Raw genomic sequence first — 18,619 nt, 5'->3', positions numbered from 1 at the left:
CTGAATTCTAATCCTAACACTGACTCACTGTGTGATTACATTTTCCAGTTTTTAATAACCCTTGTCATTGTTTTGGTATCTCCATAACTGTGAGTGGTTCTGTTGTGTTCAGCAACGAAGGCTGTTACCATCTGACAGATACTGAGGATGTAGGTCAAAGGTTACTCACAAAGGAAGACAAAATCAGGCATCAGGCTTGTGTAGAAGTGGATTGGTCGGATTGGCGGCATGGTTTGTTTGTTTGTTTTGCTGTTTTCTGTTAAATTAAAGGCCTGGATGGGTTTTTATCTTCGTACAGTTCTTGAATACCCTGGAAGTCTTTGTGGACAATTGGAGAAGTAGGGGGATTCTGACATACCAAGGAAGTAAAACCTGCTTCATTGAAGAGGGAAATGAGTTTTAGGGGCAAACTTAGGAATTTACAAAAAACAAACAATCTGAGGGTATGTCTACACTACCCACTGGATTGGCGGGCAGCAATCGATCCAGCGGGGGTCGATTTATCGCATCTAGTCTAGACGCGATAAATCGATCCCCAAGCGCACTCTCGTCGACTCCTGTACTCCCCTGCCGAGAGAGGCACAGGCAGAGTTGGCGGGGGAGCGGCAGCAGTCGACTCACCATAGTAAGACACCGCAGTGAGTAGATCTATGTAAGTTGTGTAACTTAGATCGATTCTCCCCCTCCCCACCCCCTCAGTGTAGACCAGGGGTAAGACTCTTGGGAGAAAAATTCTCTTTGTAAACAATTCAACACCCCTCCCTATCCATCAACTCAAAGCTAGAAAAACTCTAAATACACATTTCTGAGTCCTCCAACACTCAACAGATAAGGGAAGACATGATTTGACAATCCTGATACTTCTAAAGGAAAAAACACCTTTCAGGTATACATACATATTTTGAAGAAACAAATAAGGTTTCAGCCCCTTTAAATCATTTCTCTTTGCAAGTCACTAAGAAGAGAGAAAGAAAGAGACGAAATACAGTGTAATATTTCAGTACATGACCCTGGCAAGAGATTCTCAGAATTGGCAAAAATTTGTTCTACTTCAGATTTTAAATCTGGTTTATGCAACATTTAAATACTGATAATAGTTTATGGTAACTTGAAAGTTTCCTATATTTACTTTGGAGTCAAATAGTGAGTTTCATTTTCTGTATTGTAACCTATAGTTTGCTGTCAAGAGAGCAACTTTCTTTTCCACTGTTTCTTTTATTTAAACACTTCGCATATTTTTAACGATTAAAGCCTCAACCCTACTTTTCTTTGAAATGCAGATTATATGTTTTCCGTTAATCAGAAAAATTAAAGTTGTCGTTTTAGTTGTTGTTAGATCATAGATACTATAAAGATCTCGACTTCCTATAATCAAATAGATAAGCGATCTCAAATAGGAAATAGCATCCTGAAAATCTGTTTGTCCGTACAATCTACAAGGCCCTGATTCTGCAAAGACACATGCTTGACATTAAGCACAAGTGTTTCCTTTAAAGTCAAAGGGCCCCAATCCTGCAAGCATGCACATAAATGGTCCCATTTACTACTTAAATGCATAAATGTTTTGGGACTTAGGTTTGAGCGAGTCTTATTTTTAAACTTACCTGTAACAAAGTTTTTAACATTTCTCATCATTTGAATTGCATAGAAATCTGTTTAATCCTATTGTTAACAAAGCTACAGCAACTGAGATCGACGCTCACACTGCGGCATAACAGTGGTCTGTACCAGAAAGATCTCACCAAATGGAAGTTTTTCCTGAGTAAAGACTATGGACTTGTATCAGGATATCTTGGTAAAGAAGATATAAATAAGGTGTTCTGCTGAAGGTGGAATGGAAGTGCTAAATTCTAATAAAGGCCCGAATATGCAAACACTTTGCATGTGCTTATCTTTACTAATGTAAGCAGTCCCCTTGTTAGCACAAGTGTTTACAGGCTGGAGGCCAAAGAAATAATTATTTTATTTAATTATAGTCTTCTTATTATTATTTTTTAAATTTTGGGTCTGTCATCCTATTGGTTAAGAAGGTAGCATGCATGATTTTTCTATGACCCCAAAGAATTACCTATTCCAGTGTAGAAATTCTTAAAACAACCTTAACATTTTGTGGCTCACCTTGCTTTTTAAACTTTCAACCTTTTACTGCGCAAAGCAGGATAATCTATCACTTCTCTGAGTATTATCAAGGGAACAAAAGTATGGTACTGGGAGATATTTAGGAGGCAGTGTATCTTTAAGCATCTCCACCTTGGAATCCACCTACTTCTTTCTAGCTGCAGTAATCTTGTTGACTCACTCACATTGGTGGTGTGCTCATACAGTAACCAGCATGAGCTGTAGTTTTTAAAAGCAGACCTGTCACCATGTACTTGCCATTTTACCTCACTGGGGCTGAAGCTGTATAAAGGTAACAGTTTGGTTTTAGTTTTGAAGATCTTGCAAAAAGATAGTCCCTCCTCTCTTCCTGGAAAAGCCAGACAGACCAGTTGGATACCTTTCAGGCCTCAGCTCAGAACTTTATTTGTTCATCCCTCTGCCTTTTTAAAGTAGAAAGACCTGACACACTCTTAAGAACTGAGAACCTTATTGATTTAAACAAATGGCTAATCCCAATGCTGTCAGCAATGGACATCTACATTGTCATCAGAAACGGAATAATCTCTTAAAAAGTGGAATCTATAAGAAAAATGGAATTGCTAAAGAAATTAAGGTAAGATTTAACCACTTATTTAATTGCTCTGAAATCGTTTAGATGAACAGTTACAAATTTATTTAATAAGAAAGCTTTGTAATCATCTGTCTTCATTTTTCACTGAATGGATGGTACACTACTGGCTTTTTCTGTTAAGTTTTACCCACATGGGACCTGATCCTGCATTCTTTGCATCACTGGCTGAAGTCAATGAGTTTTATGGGTGCTCAAGGACTATAGACTGGAGCCCTTGACCTAACTAGATTTTGGTATTTCATATTAGAAATAGAGAAACCACACACACTTTAAAGTTGTGGTTCCCTAAAGCGTTCCTACTCATGGTGCTGATACTGGTTTGAAAACTTATTTTATTCCTTTAGAAAGTTTGTGTGAAGTGTTTTTATTATGATTTGATGCTGCACACGTGTGATTTAGAAATGAGGAAGGAGAAAGGTTTTGTTGTTGTTGTCTGTAGCTTGATTTTCCTGGTGATTATACTATTGTATGCCTGGCATTGTGCCTAGTTTACCAAGGCATGCTTAGCAGGCTTAACAATTGAACTTTTTTTATTTACACTAATTTTGCAGTGTTGTCAGTACTTAAAAATCAGATTAATCTGCAGACCACTCTTTCAAAGTGTTGACCTGCCTCTTTGAAACCACAGCCTTTCATGTGCATGAATGCCTCACGAGAGGTGCATGGTTTTCCCCATATGGTACATCAAAACCACAGGTGTTCTCTTGTTAAACAGGTTGTATGGACTACATTTTAAAAGATGTGTGTAGGTGAAGCCTATCATTATCATAAATGTGCTGGATTTTCAAACCAAAGTTGTGCTGTTTTTGAGACTATATTGATGGCTACATCATTTTTGAGCTAAAGTTTAGTTGGGAATAGAAAAAGTTTAAGAGCTAAATTTTGTGCTTTGTGCCTAAGTGCTTACCTGACATTTTTTTTCTAATTTGGCTTATGTCTAAAGCTTTAGGCAATGACTGTAGCTCTTTGAATTGCCAGGCTCAGATGCATTAAAATCAAGAAACTTCTGTCTTAAGTCTTTTCATAATGAGAAGCTCACTCATTTACCACCCTCATTAAGGCGGGTAAGGACACACCCAATGTAAAAGTTAGTGGGTGCTGGCCCCAGGAGTCTCCAGCGTGAGTGGCTCTTGGTTTCTGGCCCAACCCCATTGTGGAAGGGAAGAAAACTTGTGCAATGACAGGGAAAACCATGTCTTGGGATTTGCTCCTATAAACCAATTGTGAAATTCTGTGACATCATTTTTAAAAATTAAAAATATTTCCATTTGTAATGTATGAAATCTATACTTTTAGCATTGGTAGCAAATTCTTAGGTGTGCATCTCACCCTCCAGAAATAGTTAAGTGGCTGGACAAAGAATAAGAAATTGTTACAGTAGCAAATTCAGAAGTGTGAAAAGCTTTGCCACCTATTAATAAATAGGAATATAGCCAGAAAAACAGAATGCATGTATTTGGGGGTAAGTGGTAAGAAAACAATGACTGGGACATGGCGGGGGTGGTTACTTGATGCACCTGTAAAAGTTGGGAATTATGACCCTTAAACACCAAATCGGAGGAGGAGAGGGGGGCATTATTCAATAATTTTGCTGTTGAGGGGATTTGAGGGGTGCAGAGTGTTTTATTGGGTGGGTTCAGTTGATGGAGGGCTGCAGCTGGTTCTGCCTCTTGGTTTCCTTGGTCTCCTGCTTTTTGTGCTGTTGGACCTCGCAGTTGCTGCAGCTCTCAGTCCATGCCCTGGCACAACATGGCCACCCACTGCACGAATGCCTCATCATCCTGCTTCCGATGAATCTGCCCCTTCCCTGATGGGCTGGGGCATCCATCTACAAATGACCACCCTGAGGTGCTCGTAGCCTTCCAAGCTGGGGGTCAAGTCCCTGTTGGATTTTTCATTGCTCCACCGCTTGTTTGGCGACACCGCAGTGAATGTGTCCGGGGGCTGCTGCCAGTCGAGGTGCCAGCCTCGAGAGCTTTGGGGCTGCCACTGCCATTGTGAAAGAGACAGCATTCTAATATGTAGCACTTTCCAGCTTTGTATCTCAAAGCTGTTACAGGGGGGGAATATCATTATCCCCAATGTATAGATGGAGAAACGGATGCACAGAGATATTAAGTGGCTCACTCAAAGTTGCAGCGAGTCAGTGCAGATCTGGTCTGAGAATCCAAAACTATGTCTATGCTGCCTGCCATTCAGACTGCTGGGGTGTAAATAGCAATAAAGGGTGTAAAGAGCTGCACTGTAACCCCCCGGGAGGATGCTGTGGGCATGAACTAAAAGGCTCCTTGTTCCCATTCATGTAAGTCCTTTTTGAAAAGCATTAAATGAACACAAACCAAGAATGCAAACTAGGAACCTTTGAGTTCAGGCCTGCAGTATCCACACAGGGCAGCGGGGGGGATGGTTTACAACCCAGCACTTCGGTGCACACTGCTGTTTATACCCTCATAGCCCAAACTGCAGGGCAGTGTAGACAAGCACAGATCTCCTAAATTCCAGTCCCAGGCCCTATTATTATCTGTCTGCCCTATTCAGAATACCCTATGCTGCTTCTCTCATTGAACTACATTGCCTGCTACAAACACAGATTGAAGGAGGAGGGGACAAGAACAGACAGGAGAGCTGTGTACAACAGGAATCTTGTTCCTGATAGGAATCTACCTTTCCTTGTCTGGTCTGTCTCTTCCTCCCAGCTAACCCTGCCCTTGTTTTATCATGTTTGCCAGTTCTTTGCCATCCACACATGTAGTGGATGCTGCTGCTACTCTGTCTCTTGTACTTGTCTGGCCTCCATCACTGTAGCACTTTACAATCCTTAATGTATTTATCATGACAGCTGCCCTGTGACACAGGGAGACTCCATTATCCCCATGTTACTGATGGGGAATGGAGGCACAGGGAAACTAAGTGATCAGACAGGAAGCCTGTGGCAGAGCAGGAATTGAATCCAGGTCTGTCATAATTCAGGCTGGTGTCCTAATCACTGAACCTTTTCCCCCACTTATCATTGCTCCTCACCCTGACCCCACTTTTCTGCCCATTCATTACTGATGAGTAAGTGACATGCATGGGGAGTATCCCACTGAGACAGGATGCTTGGATGATGTAGTTGATAAAATTGGCTCTGACACTGATCTTTAACTAGTCACTTAGACCCAGATCAACAAAGGTATTTAGGCTTGCATTGAAATCAAGACCCATCCAAGACCACAGGCAAGTGCTCGGGGCAGGAATCCCCTCCCACCACTTGTGCTGCTGTGACTACACTCTACTTTTAGCATGCTAGCTCAATCAGAGCTAATGGGCGTATATCTTCTGAAGCTTGGAATCATGCCCCCCAGCTCAAAGTGTGGACATACCTCCTGCTTAGGCCTATGGTTTCTCAGGGTAAGTGGTAGCTTGAGAGGGGACACAGAGGCTACAATGGGGTCGTGAAAGTGGCCCCACACAAAGCCAGGAACTGGAGGATGCAGCAAGAGTTGCATGTGAGGGTACATCTGCACAGGGATAAAAATCTTGTGGCTGGCCCTCCGTGACTGTGAAGGGTCCCAGAGCTTGGGCTCCGGCTTGAGCCTGACCGTCTACATCGCAATTTTTAGCCCTGCATTCAGAGCCCCATAAGCCCACGTCAGCTGATCCAGGCCAGCCCTGAACGTGCCGTGGGTCTTTTATCCCTCTGTAGACATACCCAAAGTGATCGACTGGCACATCAGACTTTGCAGAGTTCAGCCTCATAAATTTCTTTGCTGAGAAGCTAGCAGCAAGCAAACTGATTTGGGTTGGGATCAGTGACACGTTTTGCATTTGAATGGTGTGAGACCACGTGTGTGTGTGTGTGTGTGAGAGAGAGAGAGAGACTGTCCTGGACCTGCAAAACCCCAAAACATTTGTTCTTAATGGAGGGTGTTTTCAAATGGGCTGTGGAGCTGGGGACAAGGGGCAGAGGGCAATCTGAAATTACCAGGTGTGGGGAGGAGTCAGGTTCTGCCCAATTCTAGCAATTTGTGGCATGCTATTGCTGATCGCAGAGGATGATGGGAAAAGAGGTAGCATTAAGTGGGGAGCAATGCAGGAGTTCCAGGGCACTCTGCTAGGAGAGATGCTGTTGTCTTTGGGAAAGAGGCCTAAGGCCCTGGCGGAATGGGACTGTGGGAGAGAGCCAACCCTCTCCCCTTTTTAATGCAGGAAGTTACCATATAGGGGAAAGCAGAAATTGTATGGCTCCTTGTTCTGGGACCTTTGGTAAGTCACTCTGTTTGACCAGCTCTTCATTGCGATCGTAACAGTCAGGAGACCTAGTTTACAACAGGGTTACATGTGGTAATGCAGACAAGGCCCAATTGTGTCCCCATAACGAGGCTGATCACTTGAATTACCCAGGGGTTTAATCTGGTTACAGGGATATGGTTAAAAGATGGAGTGTAGATAGAGCCCCCTAACCATGTTGTAGCTGGGGAGGAGATGGGGGCGGCAACTGGATTGTAATTAAGTTCCCTCCCTTTTACAGGGGTATGATTTATAAAGCGCACTTACATGTTGCACATTAATTGGTCCCTGTAGACCCTGCTGGTGTGCACTCGTGGTCCCCTAGTGCACTTTAATGTACTATAGTTTCAAAGAGCCACAGAGTTCCTATGTGATATTGGACAAGTCATATAAACCAGAATGTTCACAGGTGTGTTCCTCATATTCTGAGTGCCCAATATAAGTCACCTGCAATATGGCTTGCAGTTCTGAGCATTCAGTACTTCTACAACTGAAGTCAATGAGAGCTGTGGTGTGAACATATAAAATGGTAAATTCTCCGAAAAATCATCCCATAGACATCTCAAATTGGGCACCTTAAACATATGTACCCTTTTGTCCTTAATCTCTCTGGATATGTCTACACAGAGAAAAAAAAAAACAAAAAACCTGCAGCAGCTAGTTTCAGAACCTGGGTCAACTGACTCGGGCTCATAGAGCTCACACTACAGGGCTAAAATAGAGTGCAGACTTTCCCGCTTAGGCTGGAGCCCAGGATTTGAGACCGTCTGGTCTCCACCTACCCCCTTGGATATTCATCTCAGACTCACCCACCCCTTTATCAGTCTCTTCTCATCTCACCACTTTCTATGCCCAGGTCCTTGCCTCTCTGCATTCCAGCTGAACTTCTCATCCTTGCTGCCTGGGTGCCAGCACAGGAAACATTGAGAGCAAAAGGCTGACAATCTCCTTGTTCTTAGTTCACATGCCTGGTGCTACCATGGCCACTAGCTCCTGGGAGAACAATTGCAGGGAAAGTCCAGCTGAGTCTCTGCAGCCCTGAGCCAGACTGTGCCCAGTACAAACGGAAGCTTTGAAGACTATAGCTCTCAAACTCTAAGAAGTCTCTATTGAGCATGTGTAAATAAAAAATGTTGGAGGCTTATAACTTGGCCAAATTTGGGCACCTTTCCACAGGAACAGCAAAAGACAGACAGAGACTCCTGACCACAGGACATCCTCTCCTGCAAAATTTCAACCTCTTGCTGTAAAGCCTGGAGCCTCTCAACAAAACAGTTGTAAGAATTTTTTTAAGTGGGTAAAACAATGTATTTTTTCCCTAGCATCATTCTGAGAAATGACCAAACTATTTTAGCTGAAACTTTCCTAAAAATATCAGCCTGAGGTGAACGCTTGGCACAAAACATTGCAGCCCAAATCATTCAAGTCTGGTGACCTCAGAATGTTGGACAAGCTTAACGATCTTCATTCCTCCTCGTGCCACCTAAAATGAAGTCTAAAAGGCAGCAATACTCCCAGCTGGTCTTTGGATGACAACGATTGTTAAAAGTACATATTAGGATCTCAGAACTATTTAGTGGTAAGTTTTGTTTGCAGCCATCTGCATTCTTCCAAGGCTCTTTTCTCAACATAAATCTATAAAGCCTTCTACAGGAGCAAACTCCTGGGATAAATTTAATTTAATTTAATGGATTTTAATTTAATTAATTCCTAGCTGAAAAGCTACTTAATATAAACTCTTTTTCATATCAGCTTATTCTTCTCCAACAAAAACAGGTACCAAAAGGAAGCCATACACTCACTAATTTTATTCTGATACTCCAGTATTTGGACTGCCTATCTTGCCCGTTTATTAGATAATATTTTTATTAGACCAGCTTCTGTTGGTGAAAGAGACACACTTTCAAGGTTACACAGAGCCAGCGGCACCGAATTCCAGAGTTCCTGGGGGGGTGCACCCCCATTCTGCCCCAGGCCCCACCTCCACTACACTCCTTCTCCCTCAAGCCCCCACTCCCACCATGCCTCTTCCTGACCCATTCTGCCCCCCCGCCTGTTTCTGCCCTCCTGCTCCTCCCTCTTTTCCCCAGCGCCTCCTGCATGCTGCCAAACAGCTGATCACCAGCAGGCAGGAGGTGCTGGGAGGGAGGGGGATGAGCTGATCCGCAGGGCTGCAGGTCAGTGCTGAGCATGTCTCTTTCACCAACAAAAGTTGGTCCAATAAAAGATATTACCTCACCTGCCCTTGTCTCTCTAATATGCGGGGACCAACATGGCTACAACATTGCAAACAGTTTATTAGATGGCATTTTGCCTTTTATGACAAATAGTCATTTCTGTCCGCATTCTTTACCTGTGGTGCTAGCCAGAGATATAGCATAACATATAACTGATATCAGCAACAAGAAAATGATAGGTTAATGGATCTCTGGAGGCTGTCTAGGTCCCTATAAAACTAGACTTTAGCCATCACTTAATCAAAATAGTAATTAAAATCTTGCTGCCTTTAACATCATGCTGGCTGTAACTGTGCAGTGAAGATTAAAGTCCCGTTTTATAGGTTGTTTGGCAGCTGCCTACATCCCTTTCTCCTTTCATTTTGTGTGCGTCTGCTTGCACTGACGAGCTGCAGAAGAATGAATGATTGTTTCTTTGTTGGGGCAGATCGGATCTGAAGAACTATATAGAAGCACTTCGTAGATTTTTAAAAATCACTTTCACTCTGCTGCTATTTAGTATCGGTGAAGCGGCACAGGGCAGAAAAACAGAAGTAGGAATGAATGAGGAAGAGGAAAAACTGGATAGTTGGAGGAAGTCTACATTTCCTGCCACTGGCTAATCAGAGGTCTCCTGGAGTTCCTTGTGGCGAATGTGTGTTTGCACAAATCATTTGCAGAAAGAGTCCACACCAGAAATCCTTGCATTTTGTGAGAGGCTTGGGGGGCCAAATGCGGGAGAGAGATTTTAGTAATTTGATTAGAAAGGGTAGCAGGAATGAAAGGAGCAGAGTACCAGAGGCAACTGAAGTCAAAGAATTCCTCGCTTGGTGGTACTTCAGTCCAACCAAAGAGACAGAGCTTCCAGTGAGATCCTTCAGAGCAGCTGGATTGTGAAGTGGGGAGTTTGCACCCCAGGACAAACTCACTGTGTGTACTCCTGTTTCTGCCGCACAGGGAACTGCATGACACCCTGTGCCCAGACAATTCCCTTACACCATTGCTTGTACCAGGATTCTACAGGCAACAGTGTCAGGTGACATCTGAATATTAGCAGCAGGCTGGCACAGAGCAGGATCTTGCTGCTGCATTTGACCACTGTGTGACTCAAGCAGTGGAGCAATTTTGAACACAAAGAAAGATGGAGGGCAACGAGACCCTCCTGCATAGCTCCATGAGGTCACATGCCCATGAGACTCCCAACATTTGCTTTGACCTCTTCAGCTAGATCCTCCCCTTTGCTCTCCAGGCCTTCCCAATAGTAGACTTTGACATGTGCTCTTAGTTTCCTCCTTCCCTCTCCACATATCCTTCCATGCTTTCCCCTCAGCTTAGTGAGGACCAAGCTTTTCCTCAGTAATGAGATCTCGGAGCATGTTCTCACCGCAAACATTGAAAGATCTGCAGCCCCTTCAGCCAGCCTCAAGCTGCGCTTTGCTTCCTCAGGGAGGTTCTGGCTGGAGATCAGCTTTCCAGCCTCTAGATGAAGCCAGAAGGTGGTGACACATAGTATGCAGAGGTCTGCCCCACACAGTGGCGCTGGAATGAGCAGTGGTGGGGATGCAAGAGTAATAATACCAACCGAACACACGGCCTCCGTCATGTACAGGGCTCACAGTTTTGTTCAATGGCTTTCAGCCTGGCCACACATCCATCTCTATAATCACAAATAGAATTTCTACCTAAACTGCCCCTCTCCAGGCCAGAAAGTCAACCGCCTGCACCAGAAAGTCAGGGAGGCGGCATAGGATATGTGATATTGGTGTGCAGAAAGTTCAGCGTAGTATGCTGCTAACAGAATCCAATTTTAAAAGCATGGAATGGGAGGGGTGGGACGAATGGGAGGGGTGTGACGAAACTGGTACTGGAACAAAGGATGCCATGAGGATCAGTAAGGGTCATGGAGATTTTCATGGTGCCTCAGATAGGCAGCCAGCCAGCCAACAGGAGCAGAGTTGTCAGTTTAGCAATGATAGGTATGGGAGTATTTTTCCAGTGACTCCCATCCTCTAACCTAGACAGCTTGTGTGACACGTAGGCGGACGTACTTCATTTCTCAGAAACTAAATAAAGCAGAGTCTCCTCACAACATCCTTTAGACCCGTCCTTCACTTTTGTAACAAGTCCCATGGCAACAGTCCTCCGCGATCTCCAGCGAGTAACCCTGAAGTGTGTCATTTGCAGACAAACACTCCTCTCCCGATGCACTGACTTCATCTGCATCATCCTGTGATTGCACAACAGACTGTCACATCTTCTGTACCTGAAGGACCTGCCTTCTCCCTCCATTCCCAGAAGCCCTGCCTGTTTACTGCTAAAGAGACTGATTTCTGTGCTGTGGTCTGCCGCGAGCAGAGATGCTATAATGAAGCTTTGCTGGTGCTCTTTAGGGTAGTTTCTTTGCAGTTGTAGAGGGCCTAACGTTTCTGTTTTGTAATTCTCCCTAGACTGCTGCTGTGCCTACCTCTCTTGTTAGCTTCATGTGTTGAAGGCCAATAAAGGCAGTCCCAAAGAAGAGCTTGCTTAAAGTAACACAGCTGTGGGCAGAGATTTATAAATGTCCTCCCAGGTCACTGGACAAAGAGCCCCCATGCAGACTATTTTTGTGATCTGCCCCCACCCCTCACAGTTTGGGCCATGTATATTCACAAACACACAGTTATTATGTGTCACTGACCATAGTGATGTGGATGGGAAATTAGAGACCAGTAAAGACAAGGCTCTATAAGAATATAGACTGAAGAATTTTCTCTCTCTGCCTGCTCATCCTCACTCTGAAGTCCTCCAACCTTCTCCCTGAAAGAACCTTAAACCCAGTGACTCAAAAAAGCACTCCTACAGTTCAGCTAATCAGGTAACCAATCATAAGCCTCAAACTTCTGATGCTTTTAGCAATATCTGCAACCAACTATTTGCAAGCAATCAGTAGGATAAAAATGATGTTAGAAAATAGTGACTGATGTATTTCTTATTTACTAGATTGATTTTTTTATTCATGATTTGTGTCAAGCTCTGTTTGGATGGGAATTGGAATTCAATTAAAAATGCACAAAAACATCATTTTATTTTTTTTATTATTAGTAGTAATTAAATAAAACTACCTTAAATGTGCTGGATACATGATAAACTTTTTCTTCTTAAACATATTTTTCTTTTAAAACTCACTGATTCATTAAACAAAGGAAGTGTTATCAGTAGTAAGTGAATTGAACTGATTGTTTCTGGTCACCATGTCCTTTGAGAGTTTAAAACTAGCTGATCTTTTCCTCTTACACCTAATTTTTATTCATAGATTGGAAGAGGAAAACAAGCTTTCCTCCTTTTTCAACTCCCAATCAGTTTCTTGACCTTGAATGAATTAGTCATTGAACTGAACCAGTTGAATAATGAATACAATATTCTTTCTGCACCTGCAGAAGAGGGTTCTGTTGTCAAAAGCTGGGTTAGCACTTCCACAAATTCTGTGGAATGCCTTTCACCATTTCAGTGGTTTGTCTTGTTTTAAGACTTTGGTGGCAAACATACTACTAAATAACTTTTAATTATTTAATTTAATTAATTTAATTAATTAATTAATTAATTAATTTTATTTTAATAGTTGATAGTAAGTTTAGTCCTTAACATAGGTTGTTGTATTTTCAAATTTAATTTAAAATAGATTAATTATTTTAAAATATATTTAAATTTAAGTCCAGTTTTAATTGGTTTTTATCTACCTTGCTTCTCTGTAGCTGAGGCTCAAGAGTTGTCCTCACCATGAATTTGTCCTTGGACCTCATTGCTTGCTATTCTTTCTCTTCCTGCCCCTTTGTTCAACTCATCTATCTTATTGGCCCCTTACTAATATGCCTCCTGAAGTGGAGGGTGTATCTTGCACACCTAACTAACCATGTAGTGAAGCAAAGAACGACATTTGACATAGCATATTTGATACAGAAGGAGGAGGATGAAGGATGGGATATGTAGTTAGGAGGAAGGAGAATCTTTGGGTTACTGACAAATTACATATGCAAAGTACTCCTGTTGGAATCAGATTTACAAATCAGAACATTATAACTACCCATAATCCCAAGCATTGCTGTTAACCTTGTGGAACCTACTTGGAATTTATAACAGAAACAAAACAAGCTAATATTACTTACTACACCTTCAGAAAGAAAAAAAATTCTCGTTCTACTTCAGTTCATTTTTTTGAATTAACTTATAAAGTCCTATTGGCTTTAGAGCTCAGTTCATCTCAAGCTAGAACAAGTAGTTATTTTTTGTGCAATCTACAGTTTTCTTAATTTGAAATCACTGAAGGCTAGATTCTTACAACAGTATCTTGCCAATGTTTTTGTATTTATCATTCCAGCATAAATCATTCAATAAGAATGTCCAAAACAAGGCCCACAAAGCAAAATCACTTTAATGATAAAGTAACCAAGAAAACTGTGAGCCTCAAAAAGACAAAAGTCTCAAGACACCTTGTGGTTTAAAATAGAATTAAGCAGGATGCTAGACATTAATTTAAAAGGTGGAGGATTTTCCCTAAATAGAAGATGAACTCTTTTGGAAATCTAACCCCAATTGTGAGTGTTAAGAAGTTCTGAAAATCTGGCCCTATCTCTTAATCAGTGTAGCAAACAGGAGTGATCTCTTTTTAATTAACTTTGATTACTTAAAATGGGAGGGGAGGAACCATATCATAATCAGATTATTCTGCAACCAGATACTGTAGGCATATCTTCTAAAGCAGTCAGATTACCATAATATCTGGACAGGTTTCAGAGTAGCAGCTGTATTAGTCTGTATTCGCAAAAAGAAAAGGAGTACTTGTGGCACCTTAGAGACTACCAAATTTATTTGAGCATAAGCTTTCGTGAGCTACAGCTCACTTCAGACATGAAAGTTCACGAAAGCTTATGCTCAAATGAATTTGCTAGTCTCTAAGGTGCCACAAGTACTCCTTTTCTTTTTGCGAATAATATCTGGAGTAACTCAATTTAGATACCTATTTCACACCTATAAAGATCAAAGTATACATTTAAACAAAGACCTACAATTGCTTTTTTCTGGTGCAATTTTTAATAATTCAAATAACAATATTGCATGTAAGAAATCAATCAAATCAGGTACCAGTGATCTTGAAAACTGATCCTCCCTGTCATATCAAGCTTACTAGTATCTTTAATTTTCAACAGCTTAGAAAGAAAAGCCTTCACTTAGACGATAGCTTACTAATGAGGGAGGGAAAGAAGTGTTTAGAGCAGCTGCTAAATCAGAGAATTTGGTCTGATTATCCTAAGGAGTGAACAGTGTTGAAAGGCAAAGTAGTAATGAGGTGGAGCTGCTTGAGAAAACAAAATGCTTAGCGAGAACTAGGTCAAAGTAGTGATTAAGATAGTAGGTGTGGGTGTCAGTAAAGCTGGAGTCCAAAGGAGAAGAGTAAGAAGAGAGGAAGTAAGAGTCACGTGGATTGCCAGTGTGGAAGCTGATAGCAGTCAGGATGAGAGTGAAGAACTGAGGAGAGCGTGAGCTATAGCCAGGGAAAGGCATAGGCCATTATGTGACTGCAACCTGAAAGGAGAAGGACAGGAAGAGCCAAGACAGAGAGCATCAAAAGAAGGCATTGAGAGAGGGGCTGAAAGCAAAAATGGGGAAGAGAGGAGTCATCCAAAGCCATAGCCTTCAGGCTCAGGAGCATGGAAGGAGTCCATCAGAAGAGAGGGCACCCAGAGTTGGAGTGAGATAGTCAAGTCTGGGAGAGGGCAAGGTACTAGAAGAGATGGTAGACTGCAGAGTTTTAGAGATGGAGAACTGAGTGGAAATAGACCTAGTGGGAAGAGAAGAGGCTGGAAAGGATGGGAAGAAGGGAAGATATAATGGCTTTTAGAGAGAGCAAAAGATTATTACAGATGTCAGCAGGAAAGAGAATGGGGCATCATTTGCTGGGGGGGGGGGGAAATGGGGCAGTTGCCCCCCAAAAAAACTTGGTTTGCCCTCCTTTCCCTCCAGATTTTCATAGCTCCTCACCAGTCAGTGCTGTGGTGTCTTCCTCAGATCTGCAGGGCCGCTGTGGATTGGGCTGGGCTAGGGTCCCTAATTGCTGTGTTGTCACTGCCATCCCTCCTCACCCCATTGGCTGGACAGGAAGCACCGGGAGCATCCAGAGCTGGATCTGAGCAAGCCCACCCCCATCCCTGCCTTAGGCTGACCATTGTTGAGACAACCCCCTTCCAGCCCTTCTCCCCACCCTACTCCCTGAGATAGGACCAGCCTACCATCTCCCCACCCACCTCTGGAATGGGAGTGGCCGTTAACCCCCCCCCCCAAGTAGCTGTGGCTTCAGCAGGAGGCAGAAGCAGGGATGCTGATACAAATTCCCCCCTCTCCCACTCCCCACTGAATTTTTCTGAAATGGCACCCCTGAAGGAGGAAGCACAGGACGTGGTAGAGGTGAGAAGACCTGTAATAATGGGTGAGGAAGGGTCAGAAGCAGTGGGAGAAGAGAAGAACTAGAGTAAGAGGGAAGGAGGAAGCCAAGGGAATTGCTCATGTGAGTAAAGCTACTTGCGTATGTATGGGTTAAAAAAGGAACTAGTTCATGGAGGAAAGGTCCATCAATGTCTATTAGCCAGAAGGGGCAGGGATGGTGTCCCTAGCCTCTGTTTGCCAGAAGCTGGGAATGAGCACCAGGGGATGGATCACTTGATGATTACCTGTTCTGTTCATTCCCTCTGGGGCACCTGAAATTGGCCACTGTCAGAAGACAGGACACTGGGCTAGATGGACCTTTGGTCTGACCCAATATGGCTGTTCTTGTGTTTTTAAGTCTTTTTGGACCCTAAATTATGGACTTGACAGATAAATGAAACTATAGCTTTCACCAGGAAGGGGGAAAGGTGAAGGACACAGGTTATGGATGTATGGCAATGTGATCGATCAGTATAGGTATTCCTCTAATTTGGTGGTTAAAATGGCAATCTTGGTAAAGTACGCAAGCTTTTTTTTTTTTTTTTGTAGGCAATGCTGCAGAAGTGAGATTTGAGGGGTGAATTGAATGAATCAAGGATAGAAGCTTGGCAGAGAGATTTTTGGCAGGGTCTGCTAAACATAAAGGACAGCACAGAAGAAGGCACAGAGATGTTTTTGTAAGGAGACAATTGGTGTATTAAGGAGAGGTAGGGTGAGGTGGAAGTAGGTCAGTCAGAGATATAGGCAAGATGCTTGATGTTGAGCCTTGGAAGCAAAGACAAGAACCTTAATCATGATGCCTAGCACAATGGGGAGCCAGTGAAGTGCCTCCAAGAGAGACAATGCTTGGATTTTTCAATTTTGAACCATAGCAGTCTGGATCCTATGGGATTCTTTAAAAAGGATTAGGTTACCAAACTACTGACAGAGGAGTGAACAGTGAGTGATGTGATTTAGATAGAGGTTAGCACATGGTCCAGACAAACAAACAAAAGCATGTGGACAAGTTGTTTTCCAAAATATTAGTATAAATAAAATTGTAATACTTAAAGGAAATATTTCATCGTTTTAATAAATATATTCAGCAAAATAGAAAAAACATCCTTACCAGTCCATGGTTGTTGCTCCCATCTTGTTACCGTGCTCCCATTCTGAGAATGCTGGGAATAAACTTGTGATAATCAACTGCAAGACTTTATTAGGTTGGTCTTTGTGTACAAGTCTGTGCTGATATAAGTATTGTGATCTATTTTAATATGCTTCCTTGATATTAAAGAATTATGTCAAGTTTATCATTTCTTTCCAAATCCAACAGAGGGCCCTTATATATAGGGGGGAAAATAAAAAAGGTTTTCCTCACAAAGTCTATTTGTCAGATAACTGTCACTTTAAAATAACAGAAGGTCATGATGTCTGGGGTGAACTTAGGAAGTGAGGGTAGAGATCCCAAGTTCTGTTTATGGGCAGCTGGGACCAGTCTAGCAAGCTACTCAGTTATGTGTTTCCCCCTATGTAACCAATGTTAATTAAAAGAGGCACTCTCATTCACTTCACAGACTCATAGATAGGCTTAGAGTTTCAAAAGGGTTCGATGTCCCGCATTTGAGCCAGATTTTTCAAAAGAGCTCAGGTCTTATTTAAGCATTGATTGAAATACCCAGAGTTTCAGCACTGCTTCCATTGAAAACAATGGGAGTTGTTGGGTGTGAGAACTTTTCTGAAATCTGGACACTTCATTTAGGTACTATGACAAAGCTCTGTTCTTGCCTCCATGGGTCCCGCGTTTCCTGGTGGATTTCGCTAGCCTCAAAGGCTCACTGTGACCCTGCACGTAACCCTTGTCTCAGTAGACGTCACAGTCTACTGAGCCATTTTCATCATAAGCCAGCGAGGGAGGTGAGGAGAAGTTATCCTTCCTTGCACAGTCTCTGTTGTCTCCCAGTCTCACTGATTAATCAGGGGGCAAAGGTGGGGGGAGCCCAGGCCCACCCTCTACTCCGGGCTCCAGCCCAGGGACCCTAATAGTATCAGCTATGATAGCTGACCTTTTAGAAACATAACATGTACAATTCCCTGGGCTGCTTCCCCCACAGCAGCCCTCACTTCCTCAAGCTCCACTTCACTGTTACCTCAGGGCCTCCTTCCTTGTGCCTGATAGTGTGTGTGTTCTACTCAGCCTCTCCAACAGCACAACTTCCTCCCACAGCTCCTGACATGCACACCCACTTGACTAACTGGGAGGCTTTTAACTAGTTTCAGCCAGCCCCTGATTGGCTTCAGGTGTCCCAATCAACCTAGCCTTCTCCCTGCCTTCTGGAAAGTTCTTAATTGGTCCCAGGTGTCTTAATTGACCTGGAGCAACTTCCATTTCACTTATCCTGGTACCAGGGATTTGTTTATCCTGGAGCTAATATATCTATCTCCCACTACTTTTCTATAGCCATCTGGTCTTGCCCCATCACATATCCCCGCCCCCCGCTCAAAACCATAGAGTTGGGCAACTTGGGACGCCAGGCAGTATGCTCGTGACAGACCATCAGCGTTGCCATGGTAGCATCCAGCCCTGTGCCGTATGCAGAACTGGAATGGTTGGGGGGATAAGAACCACCTGGTGACCCTTGCATTCTTTTCCTTATTCCACTGCATCCACTGGAGGGGTGCATGGTCCGTCACAAGAGTAAATCGCCGGCCTCAGAGGTAATAACTCAGTGTCTCCATAGCCCATTTGACAGCAAGGCATTCTCTCTCGACTACTGCGTATTTCTGTTCTCTTGGGAGAAGCTTTCTGCTTAGGTAGAGGATCGGGTGTTCCTCTTCTCCCACCATTTGCAACAGAACTGCCCCCAACCCCACCTCAGAAGCGTCTGTTTGTAAAATAAATTCCCTGTTAAAGTCCAGGACTATGAGTACGGGGTCATTACAGAGGGCCGTCCGAAGGTCTGTAAAT

At 43.1% G+C, this 18,619-nt stretch overlaps 1 protein-coding gene across 1 annotated transcript in view; it reads left to right on the top strand.

Annotated features, from left to right (window-relative positions):
• Positions 1 to 2,342: 2,342 nt before the first annotated feature.
• Positions 2,343 to 18,619, top strand: part of SPTLC3 (serine palmitoyltransferase long chain base subunit 3) — a 127,187-nt gene continuing 110,910 nt past the window's right edge. Inside the window, exon 1 of the mRNA XM_048846266.2 lies at positions 2,343 to 2,713. Coding sequence (XP_048702223.1) covers positions 2,603 to 2,713 — 111 coding nt within the window. The 5' untranslated portion in view covers positions 2,343 to 2,602. The remainder of the gene's footprint in view (positions 2,714 to 18,619) is intronic.

Source organism: Caretta caretta, chromosome 3 (assembly GCF_965140235.1).
Source record: "Caretta caretta isolate rCarCar2 chromosome 3, rCarCar1.hap1, whole genome shotgun sequence".
Taxonomy (NCBI): Eukaryota; Metazoa; Chordata; order Testudines; family Cheloniidae; genus Caretta; species Caretta caretta.
This window is presented reverse-complemented; position numbering and strand designations above follow the sequence as displayed.